Genomic DNA, 14,979 nt, shown 5'->3' with positions numbered 1-14,979 from the left:
AGAAGAATTTAAGTACCTTAGGTACCTAGGTAGGTAACAGTCGGAGTTTTTTGAAATCACTCTTATTGGCTGGGATGAAATTCTATGGATCAACTGCTAAGGAAGAATCAAGCGTTTGTATCCAATACAATCAAAGGACTTGGACATAGACATAGCAACAACGTAGGGGCTTAAAGAATGTATCCTCTGGTAGGTGTCAAGTGGTTGTGAATACAGATGAGATGGTAGCCTGAGGTGGAAACTTACAAGAGTATCATGTTGGAACAATAATAAATAGATAAATAAGAATTAAGAAAAATGGATATCTCTAAAATGCTTGAACAAGGCATTGTTGTATGTACCTACACCTATACAAACAGACAAAGAACATCATAGTACACCTAAACAAACGCTATATCACTGGTCCCACTCCCCGTTAGGTCCCGCTGGAAACTGCGTGGGTAGTTGGACTCCCGCTCAGCCTGTCGTATGAGACTCACTCGCCGCGTCTTGCTATCGGACGGGATCGATGAAGTCGACGGGCTCTTTCGAAGCAGCTGCGAAGACGCGATCGGAATCCATGTGCCTTCTTTGATCAGGGATGGGCTGGACCGGGACCAACGGCGACGGCCGAAGAAATTGTGCGATTCGTCACCGTAAAGGGGGCTATCACCATACACCTCTCCCGCGTCGTCGCGTCTGATGTGGGCCAAGCTCAACTCGCTCATGAACCGGGGAAGTGGGGCGATCATGCTCGAGTAGTTCTGGGCTAAACTCGACTGGCTCTGTCCCTTGGCCATCATCACAGCTGCCAGGGGCCGGATATTCGGCGACTCCTCCGACAGAGCCCGTAGATAGCTGGAATGCCGGTTGTCATCCGTGTAGATCGACCCGGATAATGCCAGCGACCAGGGACGCTCCGCCTGACTCACGCTAGACTGCCGCCGACAATTCTCGGGGTAGACAGAGCTATTGATGGTGTCCGCTCGGCTACCAGTGCTTCGGGCCCGTTCCAGTGCACGGAGGCCCGACGATACTCGACGGCCCGTTTGGCCGGCGAACATGGGATTGGACGAATTGCGACTCTTCGCGCGGCCTTGAACAAAGGCCGCCAAGGAATCAGACTCCGAAATAGTCAAACTATCGCGGTCCACAGTGCGCAAGCTCACCCGTTTGGTGTATTCCTGGCTCTCTCTGGTTCGCAGTGGGGGACGAGGAAATAAAGGCGCCAGATTTCCGAGACTACTCTCATCACTTCTCAAAGACGCTTGCGTGTTCTGCCACGATATCCTCACCACTCCGTGGCCGGGAGGCCCCAAACCTCCTGCTCCGTGTCCAGCACCGCTGAGCCGTACCGGAAGGCCTGAGGCGATGGTGGAAATCCCGCTTGATCGCTTAGACCACCTCTTGGATCGTGACGAGAGGGCCGAGTTTCGTTTTAAAGATCGTCGCGCTTGGATTGGCTTGAGTGGCTCCCGTCTCGCCGAGTTTGCAGACGTCCGTCTGCGCACCGGAGGACTGGTCGGGCACGAAAGACGAGTAGACTTCACAAACGCTTCTGGTCTTTCTTCCTCGGGTGGCTTATTCTCATCCTGTTCAGGGATTTCGGAAACCCGCAACGGGGCAAAGCCCCAGTCAATTGTCGAACTCGAGAAAGTGTTATCTTTGTCGATTGGATCCTGTCCGTGTCCACTTGCTTCGTCGCTATGAACATTCCACCACGGTTCGAGCTCCAGTTTCGGAGGCTTTGATACTGGCGGCGAAGCCATCCCCATGGTCGGAGGCTGTCCTCGCTTGGTTTCTTCAAATGGTTGGCAGTGTGATAAGCAGCCGGTGGGCGGCAGCGGTGGCGGGGGCAGTGCTTTTTCCTCGAAGCCTTGTGCATCTTCGGCTCCTGTTCTCCCTTTTGCACGGCGTCGGCAATAGAGGAAAAGCAAAACGATACTTAGACATCCCAAGGGAATGAAGATGGCCATTAATATGATGCCAGCTTTCTTTCTATGATAACCATCGCTGCCGGGACCGGCATCGCCGATTCCCTGTCCCTGTAAGCCATCCCCGGTTATAGTGCGGATGGTGACTGATCGTTTATCCTGTGCGGTCCCTTCGTGGGCTGTCAACTCGATCGTAGTTTTGTCCGGATGGAGATCGGACGGGACTTGCCCGTAGAGAGTCTTGTTGTCGCGATTGTATTTCAGCCATGGCAGGTCTTTGCCCAAATCGACATCGAGTTCAGCCGAACTATCGGTGAGAACCGAACTGTTAAACACGAACATAAAGTATTGCCCGATAACTGCATCGCATTCCTTGATCTCATCGTGGAAGAACTGTGAGTACCGCATCGCCACAACCAATGTTGCCACATCCTGGTAATTGTCCTTGACAGAGATAGTAACATTTTCATTTTTGCCGTCCGTTGGGGGGGTGCCGCTGATCGATAAGGATTGCTTGTTTACCGTCAACCAGCCAGGGGCGTCAATGTTAATATCAACCAGCTCATTGCTCGTGGGTTTGTGGCCATCCAGCGTTAAACTGTCGATGAATTGGGGGCTTCTAATCTCCTTCCCTTCAGTCACAAAGAGGGTCTCCGCACTTGGGTTGAATGATAGAATGTGCGCGCTGACCGTTATCTCAAAATTCACGGTAGCGGCACTAAATCCCGCCACGTCGGACGCTACCAGGTTGAAGCTAAAAGTCTGCGGGCCAATACTGGGGGTGGTGCCATAAAACCGGAGAGATGACTGGTCGAATGCTATCCAAGACGGGAGAGGCGCATTTTCCGGGGACGTTCCATAGTATACGGTCGACAGACGAGTATTCGTAAAAGTGTCAGTTTCAAACGAGATCGAAAACGAGTCCCCAGAGCGAACGATAATGCTAGACGGGGATGACATGGGACCAATATCTTCCAGCTGGGAAAGTACAGGCTTTCCAAGTTTCGGGCCGTCGTCTGTGGTAACAATGAGCGTTACTTGCATGCTGGCAGACCCGGACTGGTCCGATGCAATCAGATCGAATGTTGGAGACCCGACATCTTCTTTGTGAGGAGTTCCTGATAGAGTACGAGACTTGCTGTCAACTTCAAGCCATGATGGCGCGTTCGAAAGCCTGTAGGTTGTCTCCGAGCTACTTCCGCCGAAAGTGGTCTGCGAGAATGTAAATCTGAACGGTCGAGATACGCGAGCTACTGGGGGGAGCTGGGAGTTCACAGGGTAATTCGAAACCAAGTTCGCATTTACTGTGAGTAGAAGACTCAACAGAATCAACGCGAGAAGCGCCATGGCTCTGAAGGAAACTGGGCGGTTCGGGCAGCTGCTCACTGAAAGGGACAGAACCAGTATTCACGGAGAGCGTTCAAAAGCATCTGAAGAAGGTTGGATTTGAAGAGACAAGAGTAGACTTGAAGAAACAGAGTGACAAGTGGGTAAAAAAGCAGCACGGTGGGAGTGTGCCCATGCTTAGGTGATTTCTCCACCAGGAGTTCGCGCCCAAGGGACGTCCTGTCCTATACAGGAGAGTCGCGAAGCTTTCGACCCCTTCAACAGAGCCATACCTGGATATGCTTCACGTCACTGAAGTATGGGCATTGTTGGAGAAGACGGGCCTGGCGCGATAAGCTCACGTTACGAAATGCAACGCCCTGCAAGGGATGCCCCTCGTAGCCAAGGAGAACCACCAACCGAACCCACTCACAATGAATTCCTGGACACCTCGGAGAATTAAGGAGGAAATGGCAGTCAAATTGCCCCCTTCACATATGGCACACACATCACATTACTCCTTCAATCCGTCTAAACCGAACCTTGAAGGGTCGAGGGAGATTCACAGGAGTGGCAAAGGGGGCGCGATTCAGGTGCCACGTTGGAGATCGAGGACCATCTTGATCCCTGTGCGCCCTGGAGCATAGTAATCGAGGATCTCTTCACGTTCCTCAAAGCCATTCCGTGTATACAGAGATCGGGCAGGTTCTCGGGCTTTGTCTACCCATAGCTGGATATGCTGGCAACCCTCCTTTTGGAGTCGGATCCGAATATACTCCATAAGCTGCATCCCAACACCTGCTCGTCGGAATGCCTCTACTACACAGACCTTGTGTAGCAAGGCAACCCCTTTCTGCCGAACATAAACGGCATAAGCAATCAAAGGTTGTGTGCCTTGCGATGGACGGGTCACATACAAAACCCTCGTGTTGGGCTTCTTGCGCCAGAGCTCCTCGCCAAACGGGAATGCCTCATTGGCTGGGAAAGTTTTCTTCTCGACGCGTGTGATTTGGGCCAGAATCTCAAATGCCTGGGTTTTGTCCAAGGAATGAATGTCTGATATGACCAGATCCAACATTCTCGAGTCCCTCCAAGATCTACATTCAAGGTAGTTCGAGGCCCGGGATAAAGGAAGGGTCTTTGCTGGAGTCGAGATGATTGTCGGGATGCCGGAAGAATGAACCGTGCCCACTACTCGATAAATATGACTGGTGTAAGTTGTCTTTGATTGAAGAGGAATATATATAATGTTGAAGAAAACCACCTGGAAGAAAAAATCTCCTTGATAAGAATAAGAAAAAAAAATAGATACGTGATTAATACCAAAAATACTGCTGGCAATACATACGTACGGGTTGCTCCAGACCGGCAATACCGTAACTGCCGGTACCTTTCGTACCATGTGAGCAAAAGGGCCGGATGAACTTTGGATAGTAACATCAACAACACCAGCAACTACCATTACTCCGTCATCACATCAAATCCATCCCCTGACATTATTTCCCGCAAAACTTCCAAGTCTGTAGCTTTGATTTTTGATCCTCCTACCAAGGTAGCAAGCGCCCTTGTACGCTTCACCCATTAGCCAAAAATGCCTCCACAATCCGATGACAAACGTCAAGCCGCCCGCGAAGTTATTGACATTCTTCATGAGATTTCGACCCTCCTAGTACGTGTCTTCCCCATTCTTCTCAACAGCTTTCTGCACTTATTCCCCTCTGTTCCTACTTGGCAATGCTCTAACGAATCCATCCAGAACACGAATTTGGACCGAACGGAGCTCTCTCTATGTGTCTCTTTGATCGAGAATGGAGTCAACCCTGATGCGCTTGCGGTAGGTTTTAACCTGAAGTATCCAATATATGCATGGCTTTGATCCTGATTTTTGCTTCGGTGCGTTAGACCGTCATCAAAGACTTGAGAAAGGAGGCGGTGGTTGCATCGCGTGGTCTTCCAAATGAGGCGTCTGAATGATTCTTATGCTTGGTTTTTTTTTCTCTCTTTTAATCTGTGTTAGGGGTTGCATTTCTCTGTTATTCTGAACTCAAGATACCCTGTTATTCGCATTTTTATGATAAAAATGATCATACTATTGGACTATACTTTCTCTGGGATGCGAAGAAGAATTTAATATACTCTCAACTACTCTGCCTCCGTAGAACAATCTCTGGTATCATCAACATCAACCTAAGGAATACAGGACAATATAGCTTGGAATGACATGAGGATAATGCATAGAAAACGCAAGGCTAAATATATAGGCCGTAAAAGAAGGCCAAAACAAGACAGGCTTAGAACAGCTTTCCCACCATTATCCCTTGGACGAGGTATTAAGTTCCCCAGCCGTGGCCTCAGTGGCGGCTTTCTTTACGCGATCACTTTCCTCAGGGGTTTGATCCTTGGCCTTGGTGTCCCTCTCGTCGTCACTATCGCCTAAGCTAAACGGGTCGTTGTCCCCAATAGGAGACGGCTCGACCGTCGACAGAGGCTGCCATTTACTTGGTTTGCCTCCAGCAGCCGGTTGGTGCTTGACGGGCTCTGATGCATCGTAAAGGCTGCCAATTTCAGTAGGGGGGCCGTCCTGGAAGGAAACCTTGCGTGTATCCGGTGAATGTAGTGAGGTCTTGTACAAATTAGGGTTGGCAAGCGGTCTTGGGGGTCGGGGAGGGGGAGCTAGAAAGAGATGTTAGCAAAAAATATACGTAGCAACCAGGGGAACAGAGAGGATTCCACAAACCTTCCCCATCCCTCAGCTCAAGCGCAGAGAAATCATCACTCAAAACTTGAGGGTCCGCATCGTAGCGTTCTCGATCCCCACTGCGTCGCGATCGACCGTAGCTGTCCTCGCCATAGCTTTGTGTGGCACGATGACCTGCGTCTTCCTCTTCGCCGTCAAGACGTTTCTTCAAGTTCTGGACCCAAGAGTTAACCTTCGTCTGAGTGTCAAGGAAGCCCTTGCGAATATTTTCACGAATCACGGGGAGGTCATCTACAACGAGGCGGGTCAGCACGGGGATATCAAATCGCCATCATATTCGCGCACCATCGAAAAAGTTGTACTCCTTCTCCTCAGACTGCTCACTTTCCCTTCTTTGCCGGCGGTACTGGTCGTTCTCCCAGTGCGGTGGCGGTGGCTGCGCACGTCGGTTGTAGTGTTCGGCAAGTTGACGAGCATAAAGCTCATCAGCTTCTAGCTGTCGCTGCGCTGCAGACGGGCGGGGGGGTTTTGGCGGGAGGACTTCTTCCTGAGCATTTGGATCGGTCATTCCTAGGGATGCTTGTCAATCTAAGTGGCCCAGTGATATCTAGGTCAACCACACGAACCAAGAAGAGCGTGGAAAGCTCGTTCCACGTCATAGCCACTCGCCACCAACACAGCCTTGACAACGCTTGTCTCGATAGTTGGGAAAGCCTCTTTGAGGGTGCTCTCCGCTTGTTGCTGGGGGCTCAATGGGCGGGGCGGCTTTGGCGGGGCGGCTTCCGTGGCAGTCTGGTGAGTTGAAGCTGGGGCGGATGTGACACCGGTCTCCTGGAATTCATCGTCGAATTCCAGAGGGCGCGCAGTGGTCGGAGACTCTGGTCTAGGACTATTCGGTCCAGCCGACGGCTTGCTAACAATCTAGGTAAAGAGTGAGCAGCTTGCCTCGGAATAGGCGCGGGGGGGTGGAAGAAGGGTAGCATACTGTTTTGTCTTCCTCCGACATGATGCAGACGACTCAGGGGGGGAGGGGGGTTAATGAAGCGCTGAATCTGAAAGTCCACGAGAAAAGGCAACTTTGATGTCGAACCCCAAGAGAATATGGAGGACCTGCGACTAAAAAGAAGGCCCAACAGGCAGAAAGCAATCTGATATTTGGAACTGGTTGCGATTGGAGGCGGCGGGATCGGAGCTTAAAGCATCAGCCACTCTTGGGCGGCCTCGAGATTAAAATGCGCGGTGACGTGCAGCCACGTGATACCACCGCAACAAGATGGTTCTTTCTGGCTTGCCTTGAATGTATACCTGCTTTCTATCCTGATTCTCTCGATTTCTGCAACGACAATGTCTTTGGGTCTTGCCAGCCTTGACTAGTACGGGGTCACACTGCGTGTGTTTCCAATATGCCTTTTTTCTATCACTTAATAAAGCTCAAGCCCGTCCTTGTTTGAAACTGCATCTCTTATTGATTCGAAAAGCATTGAATCTGTTGTTTCGCAAATGGCTTCAGAACTAGATATTGGGACTAGCTTCATCCCATCACTATACAAACCTCCGTCGTTGCTCCCGATTGCAAGGCACAAGGAGAGCCTGTTATATCTTGTCGAAAACTATCCTGTTACCATTGTCGTTGGACAAACTGGAAGCGGTAAAACAACGCAACTACCCCAGTATCTTGATCAAGCAGGATGGTGTGGAGATGGAAAATCTATTGCTGTGACACAGGTACTAATTTTTCTTTTCTCCGCCAATTTCTCTCCTTCGCATGGAAGCTAAAACTTTTATAGCCCCGTCGCGTGGCCGCCACGACCGTGGCCGCCAGAGTCGCAGAAGAAATGCGCTGCAAACTAGGCGAGGAGGTGGGCTATTCAATTCGTTTTGAAGACCAGACGTCGGCTTCAACAAGGATCAAATTCTTGACGGACGGAATGTTACTCCGAGAAGCCCTTGTAGATCCTCTGCTATCCCGCTACTCAGTAATCATGGTGGACGAGGCACATGAAAGGTCCCTTAGCACCGATATCCTGTTGGGAGTGCTGAAGAAAATAATGAAAAAACGCCCCGAACTTCGGATAGTGGTCAGTAGTGCAACCCTACAAGCCGAAGAGTTTTTGCGCTTTTTTGCCGGAGAGGAGTTCCAACCTGAGTCGGAGCTTGGCCACATTGGGGGGAGTATTGGACGAATTATTAGCCTTGAAGGACGAATGTATCCGGTTGACATGCTTTACCTCGAATCGCCTGCGGAGGACTATGTTGAGCGAGCCGTGAAAACCGTGTTTGACATCCACCTGCAGGAAGCTGAAGGTGATATTTTGATCTTTCTCACGGGCCGGGAGGAAATTGAAACAGCAATCCAACTAATTTCCGAGCGTGCAGCGATGCTTCATCCAAAGGCGCAGGCTTTACTCCCGCTCCCTCTATACGCTGGTCTTACAACCGACCAGCAGATGTACGTTTTTGAGCCTTCACCAGAGAACACACGCAAAGTCGTTGTTTCGACGAATATTGCAGAAGCTTCGGTCACTATCAACGGGATCGTTAATGTCATAGACTGCGGTTTCGCCAAACTAAGAGCTTACAACCCCACTACGGGTATAGAAACACTGACGGCTGTGCCCATTTCGAAAGCAGCAGCTGTTCAACGTGCTGGTAGAGCTGGGAGGACAAAACCCGGGAAATGCTACCGCCTCTATACTCAGCAAGCTTATGAGCAACTCCCCGAAATGACTATACCGGAAATCCAGCGATCCAACTTAGCACCGGTGATAATGCAACTGAAGGCCTTGGGAATCGACAACATAATCCGGTTTGATTTCCTAACATCGCCTCCTGCGGACCTCGTGATTCGTGCATTCGAGCTTCTTTACTCTTTAGGAGCGGTTGACGATTACGCCAAGTTAACAAAACCTTTAGGTTTGCGGATGGCTGAACTCGCAGTTGATCCTATGATGGCCAAGGTCCTCCTCTCTGCGCAGTCATTTGGCTGTCTAAGCGAAATTTTATCCATTGCCGCCATGGTCAGTCTACAGGGATCCGTCTGGGTGCAACACGATGGGGATAAACGGCAATCCGAGAGCACTCGCAGAAAATTTGCCGTCGAAGAGGGGGATCACTTAACATATTTAAACGTCTACCAGGCGTTTGTGACCAAGGGAAAGAAAGAAACCAAGTGGTGCCGCGACAATCTCTTGAACTACCGATCTATGCAAAGAGCAGTCAGCATAAGGGCGCAACTCCAGCGATACCTTGAGCGTTTCGGTATTAAAGCGGATGAAAGTCCCCTGTCTCATTCACGACAAGCAGATCTCGGGAAGCCGTCTGAGAAAATCCAACGTTGTCTAACAACTGGCTATTTCGCCCATGCTGCGCGGATGCAACCGGACGGAACCTTTAAGACGGTCAGTGGAGGCATAACGCTTCATGCCCATCCAAGTTCGTTGATGTTTGTAAGTTTTGCCTCGCCCATTTTGTCCACCTTTTACTTCCTTGTTGAGCTGCAGTATTGGCTAACCTGCGACTCCTAGAATCGAAAAGCGGACTGGGTCATCTTCCATGAGATTTTGCAGACAGGCGAGAAGACGTTCATTCGTGATATCACAAAGATAGAGAAGAGCTACCTTCTTGAATATGCTCCGAACTACTACAAATCACAATGATTGGAGCTATCATGTCAGATATGACTAGATGGTAGCCGTCTAATACTTGACCGACAGCGTCGTAATCCACGTTGAATTTGTCCCTGCAACCATGTAACCTGTATAGTTGAGACAATGATGGGCGGAGAGGCGCACAATATTAGCATACATGGTCCGAAAATACAGTATGTTCCAATGGAATACTTGCACAAAGTAGATTGTAATGCATGTTCTCTTACCACAGTGTTGAGCGACACTCGGCAACCATGCGCGATGAGTTGAGATGGAAAATTCTCGCACAGCAAAACACCATCACGATCCCCTTTCGGAGCACAGAAAGGTCCGACGTTTTTTTCTGCTTTTACATCGATTTTGAAACAAGCCAAATAAGAGCCAATTTACTTCTTATTTAAAGGGTTCACTCCTTAAATCGCCCTCCGTCATGTCCCACCACCACCATCATAGTCACGACCATCACGGGCATTGCCACGGCGAGGGAGACGACGGCCACGACCACTCGAATGATATCACACCAGCAATCCAGTCCCTTCTCTACTCTCAAATCCAGTTTGACTCAATCATCACACTGAACGGTATGTCGCTAGCTGTTTGATTGTTTTAGCTTGTCCTTAATCTCTAACCTGGAGATACAGAAGCAACTCCGCACTCTGGGGCAGCGATTGTCAAGAAAACATGGACGGAAAGACAGAACGATCAACCAGAACTGGAGAGTGATGCAGATGAGCAACTCTTGATGTATATTCCGTAAGCTTTACCTTGTCTTTCTTGGAATACAGGAAGTCTCCTTCCTTTTCAAAAAAAAAAAAAAAAAGATTACTTCGCGTCACTGTTTTACCCCGCGGGATAACCTCCGATATCATTTTGGATACCTCAAATTAGACTAATACTTCTACAAATTACCTACCTACTATCAGATTCACCGGACAAGTCAAAGTTCACTCCCTTCTGATATACACAGCTCCAACCCCCTCCGCTCCCAAGACCTTGAAGCTTTTCAAAAACCGCGACGACCTAGACTTTGCCACAGCTTCCGAGCTGAAACCAACCCAAACGATTGAAATTCCACAGCCAATTCCAGGAACTGATGTTTTCGAGTTACCCTTGAACCGTGCGCACTGGAACACTACTACATCGATCACCTTGTTCTTTGAAGACAACTGGAGCGATGGAGAGGAAGATGTGACAAAGGTCGGGTACGTTGGGTTCAAGGGCCAGTTTATGGCTTTGAATAGGGAGCCTGTTAGCTTCTTGTACGAGGCTGCGGCTAATCCTAATGACCATGTCGCGATCCCGGGTGTGAGTGGCGTGGGTGGCAGGATCATGCCCGGCCAGTGAGGTGATTTTCCTTCTAGAGGACGGACTCGATAGTGGATCATGCTCCTGACCATTATATGAGAGACCGTTCCAGGTAGCATTGATGACCTTACGAATGTACTTAGGACACATCCGGGGCAAGAGAGAACTCCTAGTTTATGTAGATGTATTGTAGAGCGGGACTCTAGCGGGTAAGCAGCATTTTGCATTTAATTCATGTTGAATTGTCTATGATTAAAGTACCGAATCAACGAGTCTGAAATCTAATGTACTGTCTTCGTCACCAAGTATATGATAAACCACCCAACACCGGAATGCTGTAGCGCATGTCATCACAATTCTGCGGTTTAGAAAGGTGCCGATCCAACAAGTCAAGGAAAGGAATCAGCTTAGGCCGGAATAGCCTCTCGCTCTCTCGCTCTGGCACGGGCTCGGGCTTTCTGCTTTACCAACTGCTCTTGAGGTTCCGTATCATCAGGCACAGCTGGCATCGATTCCGGAGGCTCTGTAGTCGGGGCTTCTGGAAGATGAACGGGGCCCTGTACTTCGCGGTGGAGAGCCTCCAATTCGTCTTCAACTTCATCCTCATCCTGGTTGGATAAACACCCTGCAAGCATCTGGCTAATTTCCTATTCCGCGAATCTCGTCAGCAAGCCACCAAGCTGTATAGCAATAGCAATAGGGGGGGGATCCATACCTCTTGGTAGGCTCTCGCCTCCTCGGATTCCCCCATCAGTTTCTCCACCCCTTCGATACCCCCCATCTCCTTGTTAATCGTTCGGAGAACGTGCGTTCCCTGCTGTAACCCAAAGAGAACATCCTTCTGTACCAGCGCGAACTCCACCTGACTGGTCAACTGTTCCAGCTGTGCTAGTTGCGCATCCGTCTTCGCCAAAAGCGACTCTTGGTATTTCTTGCGGCGCAGAGCCAGGAGGGCGCGCTTTCGATCATTCCGTGCGAGACATTCCTTCGCGATTGCGGTTTCGCGGTCAGTGAGAACCGTAATACGTCTCTGGTACCGATGAAGATTGTCGCGCTGGTTTTTCAAGTCGAGAATCGCTCTGTTCCCACGCGAGGGGCTGGCTGTTAGTTACATCGTCGTTGAGAGGAAACCGGGATCAGAGAGAGAGAGTCATCGCCGGCGGCCCTCCTGTTAAAGATAACGCCAGGTTCGAGGGTGGAAAAAGGGGGGAAACCTCACCGGTCTTGTGCTGAGATCTTATGGGAGCTGTTTGCGTTCCCCATTGTCACCGCATATTGTCGTTACTGGTAAACTGGTCTCCGACGATGCCCCGTTCGCTGGTAATACTCCCTCCATAGAGCACGAGGGACAAGTTTAGAGAGTCCGGGTGATAAGAAACGCAGCCGGCCCGATAAAAACCACCACAATGACGTCCCGCGCTTGATATTTTGGTACAGGCTCTGTGCGTATAGTACGGTACGGTATTATTCCTGGGTACTTGTATTACCAGCATCATACGCAAAAATCACCAATGAAATTACAGTATCTGCAATCTATTTTTCAAGATTACATCGGTGAATCTATTCTCCGATCTTTCAAATTTGTAGAAATTCATCCGGTGCAGTTGCCCATCACCAGAGATTCTACCACGAAACATTCCAATAAAAGCAAGCATCTGGATTTGGAGGAGATGCCCCGTGGAGGCAGGTCAACTCTGAGGCAAGGCCTTGATCGCGAGGTAAGTGGCTGAAAAACTACATACAATATAATATACCTTTTTTTTTTTCTCTCTTAATTGGTCTTTCCTAACGCCTTTGGTTGCAGGTCTACCAAGTCGTTCGCAAACTAATCGACGACCAAGGAGAAAATGGCCAAATTCGCCTGTCAGTAACCGCGATCTATGACTCTATTAAGAGGTCCAATTCCAGCCTCGGCAGAAAACCAAAGAGAACCCTCGAAGACAGCATTGAGCGGGTCGTGGAGGTATTGAAAGCCGATGAGGTCGCAGAAGAGGAGAACGATTCCATAGACGGGGATTTTGCTGGATTGGAGGAGGAGCAACCGGTCCCGGTACATCCCACAGTTTATTATCCCCCGATCGATGGCTCTGGTACTGACTCGAACAGGAGTCCAACAGCCTGAACAAGAGCATTGTTGGCATGTGGAGTACCTCCACCAAACAGCAGAAACAATCCGAGGCCCCCAACTCGGAAAATACAACGCCTGCGCCGACATCGACGAAAAAGCGACACCATGGAGGCGAGTCCCATTCGTCCAAGCGGCGCAAAGCGGAAAGTGCTGCCGTCGACCGCTCTCCCCCTACCCATGTTAGTCTCGCGGATCTGGGTGGTTTAGATGATGTGATTCAGCAGCTGGGGGATCTGGTGATTCTGCCAATGACCCGTCCTCAGGTCTATCTGTCCTCGAATGTCCAGCCTCCTCGTGGTGTTCTGCTTCACGGTCCGCCCGGATGCGGTAAAACCATGATTGCAAACGCCTTTGCCGCGGAGCTCGGGGTCCCGTTTATTTCTATCTCAGCCCCGTCCGTTATTTCGGGAATGTCAGGAGAGTCCGAGAAAGCCCTTCGGGAGCATTTTGAGGAAGCCAAGAGGCTAGCCCCTTGCCTTATTTTCATCGATGAGATCGATGCTATTACGCCGAAAAGAGAAAGCGCACAGAGAGAAATGGAGAAGCGAATCGTCGCTCAACTCCTGACCTGCATGGACGAACTGGCTTTAGAAAAAACCGATGGGAAACCCGTCATCGTTCTTGCAGCGACGAATCGCCCGGATAGTTTAGATGCGGCTCTCCGTCGGGGAGGCAGATTCGACAAAGAAATCAACATGACTGTACCTTCAGAGCCCGTCCGAGAACTGATCCTTCGCGCACTCACCCGGAAAATGCGCCTCGCGGACGACCTCGACTTCAAAACCCTGGCTAAAAGAACCCCTGGCTTCGTTGGTGCCGATCTCAACGATCTAGTATCCACCGCCGGCTCCGCAGCCATCAAGCGATACCTGGAACTACTGAAGTCTAACAGCGGGGAAGAAATGGACATTGAGGGCGTCGAGGACGACCTCAGCCCTAGAGTCAAGGAGCTCCGACGACTCATCACCCACGCCAAGGAAACCCCCATCGGCGACGAAGCGCAGGTCGTCCTCGTATCCAATGCGGATTTCTTTACAGCTCTCCCCAAGATCCAACCGTCCTCGAAACGCGAAGGTTTCGCAACCATCCCCGACACAACCTGGGCTGACATCGGCGCCCTCGGCGGCATCCGCGAGGAACTCGTCACGGCCATCGTCGAACCCATCCGAACCCCAGACCTCTACGCCAGCGTCGGCATCACCGCCCCCACGGGCGTGCTCCTCTGGGGCCCTCCCGGCTGCGGTAAAACCCTCCTCGCCAAGGCTGTGGCCAACGAGTCCCGCGCGAACTTCATCAGCGTCAAGGGCCCCGAACTCCTCAACAAATACGTGGGTGAGTCCGAACGTGCCGTTCGCCAGGTCTTCGTCCGTGCGCGCTCCTCCGTTCCCTGCGTCATTTTCTTCGATGAACTGGACGCCCTTGTTCCCCGACGCGACGATACGCTTTCCGAGGCCTCCGCTCGTGTCGTCAATACCCTTCTCACTGAGCTTGACGGTCTAGGTAGCAGTCGCCAGGGCATCTACGTAATCGCCGCCACGAACCGTCCCGATATCATCGACCCCGCCATGCTGCGTCCCGGTCGTCTTGAAACCCTTCTCTTCGTGAATCTCCCAAGTCCCTCGGAGCGCGTTGATATCCTGCAGACTCTTGTCCGCAACTTGCCCATCGAGTTCAGCGAGGACCTGCGACGCCTCGCTGAAGACTGCGAAGGATTTAGCGGTGCTGATCTGGGCAGTTTGCTCCGGCGTGCGGGATACTCTGCTATCAAGCGCAGGGATACGATCAAGTTCGAGGACTTTGTTTCTGCCAAGACATTTATCAGACCGAGTGTTACGGATTTGAAAAAGTATGAGAAGTTAAGGAGGGATTGGGGTGGTGGTATTATCTAGAGAAAAAAAAAAAAAAAAAAGGGAGGGGGGGGACACCTAATCTACGAATGGTTCTTGTATACAGACCGGCCAG

General features: G+C 50.6%; 8 protein-coding genes across 8 annotated transcripts; 4 read left to right on the top strand and 4 right to left on the bottom strand.

The window, feature by feature from the left end:
- Nucleotides 1-380: 380 nt before the first annotated feature.
- Nucleotides 381-3,260, bottom strand: P175DRAFT_0432703 (putative transmembrane glycoprotein; the record flags this gene model as incomplete). Its single annotated transcript, XM_040893557.1, has 1 exon — nt 381-3,260. The coding sequence occupies one exon, from the start codon at nt 3,258-3,260 to the stop codon at nt 381-383; it is 2,880 nt and encodes a 959-aa protein (XP_040753815.1).
- A 568-nt stretch (nt 3,261-3,828) lies between these two features.
- On the bottom strand, nt 3,829-4,317 carry P175DRAFT_0529477 (GNAT family N-acetyltransferase; the record flags this gene model as incomplete). Its single annotated transcript, XM_040899690.1, has 1 exon — nt 3,829-4,317. The coding sequence occupies one exon, from the start codon at nt 4,315-4,317 to the stop codon at nt 3,829-3,831; it is 489 nt and encodes a 162-aa protein (XP_040753814.1).
- A 373-nt stretch (nt 4,318-4,690) lies between these two features.
- On the top strand, nt 4,691-5,325 carry P175DRAFT_0473384 (mitotic-spindle organizing protein 1). The gene is made up of 3 exons (XM_040895166.1): nt 4,691-4,908; nt 4,996-5,073; nt 5,142-5,325. The coding sequence occupies exons 1-3, from the start codon at nt 4,831-4,833 to the stop codon at nt 5,211-5,213; spliced, it is 228 nt and encodes a 75-aa protein (XP_040753813.1). The 5' UTR covers nt 4,691-4,830; the 3' UTR covers nt 5,214-5,325.
- On the bottom strand, nt 5,284-7,119 carry P175DRAFT_0498956 (CUE domain-containing protein). Its single transcript, XM_040896628.1, has 5 exons — nt 6,923-7,119; nt 6,564-6,858; nt 6,283-6,507; nt 5,977-6,228; nt 5,284-5,912 (listed from the first exon to the last, which is right to left on the bottom strand). Exons 1-5 carry the CDS (start codon nt 6,941-6,943, stop codon nt 5,551-5,553), a joined length of 1,155 nt encoding a protein of 384 aa, XP_040753812.1. The 5' UTR covers nt 6,944-7,119; the 3' UTR covers nt 5,284-5,550.
- A 125-nt stretch (nt 7,120-7,244) lies between these two features.
- On the top strand, nt 7,245-9,780 carry P175DRAFT_0452838 (putative ATP dependent RNA helicase). Its single transcript, XM_040894531.1, has 3 exons — nt 7,245-7,662; nt 7,725-9,383; nt 9,462-9,780. Exons 1-3 carry the CDS (start codon nt 7,438-7,440, stop codon nt 9,591-9,593), a joined length of 2,016 nt encoding a protein of 671 aa, XP_040753811.1. The 5' UTR covers nt 7,245-7,437; the 3' UTR covers nt 9,594-9,780.
- Nucleotides 9,781-9,888: 108 nt separating this feature from the next.
- P175DRAFT_0498955 (PITH domain-containing protein) lies at nt 9,889-11,093 on the top strand. Its single transcript, XM_040896627.1, has 3 exons — nt 9,889-10,165; nt 10,226-10,337; nt 10,508-11,093. Exons 1-3 carry the CDS (start codon nt 10,015-10,017, stop codon nt 10,926-10,928), a joined length of 684 nt encoding a protein of 227 aa, XP_040753810.1. The 5' UTR covers nt 9,889-10,014; the 3' UTR covers nt 10,929-11,093.
- Nucleotides 11,094-11,096: 3 nt separating this feature from the next.
- Nucleotides 11,097-12,248, bottom strand: P175DRAFT_0521580 (ESCRT-III subunit protein VPS20). Its single transcript, XM_040899212.1, has 3 exons — nt 12,109-12,248; nt 11,605-11,968; nt 11,097-11,536 (listed from the first exon to the last, which is right to left on the bottom strand). The coding sequence occupies exons 1-3, from the start codon at nt 12,150-12,152 to the stop codon at nt 11,297-11,299; spliced, it is 648 nt and encodes a 215-aa protein (XP_040753809.1). The 5' UTR covers nt 12,153-12,248; the 3' UTR covers nt 11,097-11,296.
- A 271-nt stretch (nt 12,249-12,519) lies between these two features.
- P175DRAFT_0514503 (putative AAA family ATPase/60S ribosome export protein Rix7) lies at nt 12,520-14,938 on the top strand. The gene is made up of 3 exons (XM_040898811.1): nt 12,520-12,607; nt 12,694-12,939; nt 12,996-14,938. The coding sequence occupies exons 1-3, from the start codon at nt 12,560-12,562 to the stop codon at nt 14,904-14,906; spliced, it is 2,205 nt and encodes a 734-aa protein (XP_040753808.1). The 5' UTR covers nt 12,520-12,559; the 3' UTR covers nt 14,907-14,938.
- Nucleotides 14,939-14,979: the final 41 nt, after the last annotated feature.

This window comes from Aspergillus ochraceoroseus, assembly GCF_002846915.1.
Source record: "Aspergillus ochraceoroseus IBT 24754 chromosome Unknown P175scaffold_2, whole genome shotgun sequence".
NCBI lineage: Eukaryota > Fungi > Ascomycota > Eurotiomycetes > Eurotiales > Aspergillaceae > Aspergillus > Aspergillus ochraceoroseus.
The sequence above is the reverse complement of the archived record's forward strand: the minus strand, read 5'-3'. Positions and strand labels throughout refer to the sequence as shown.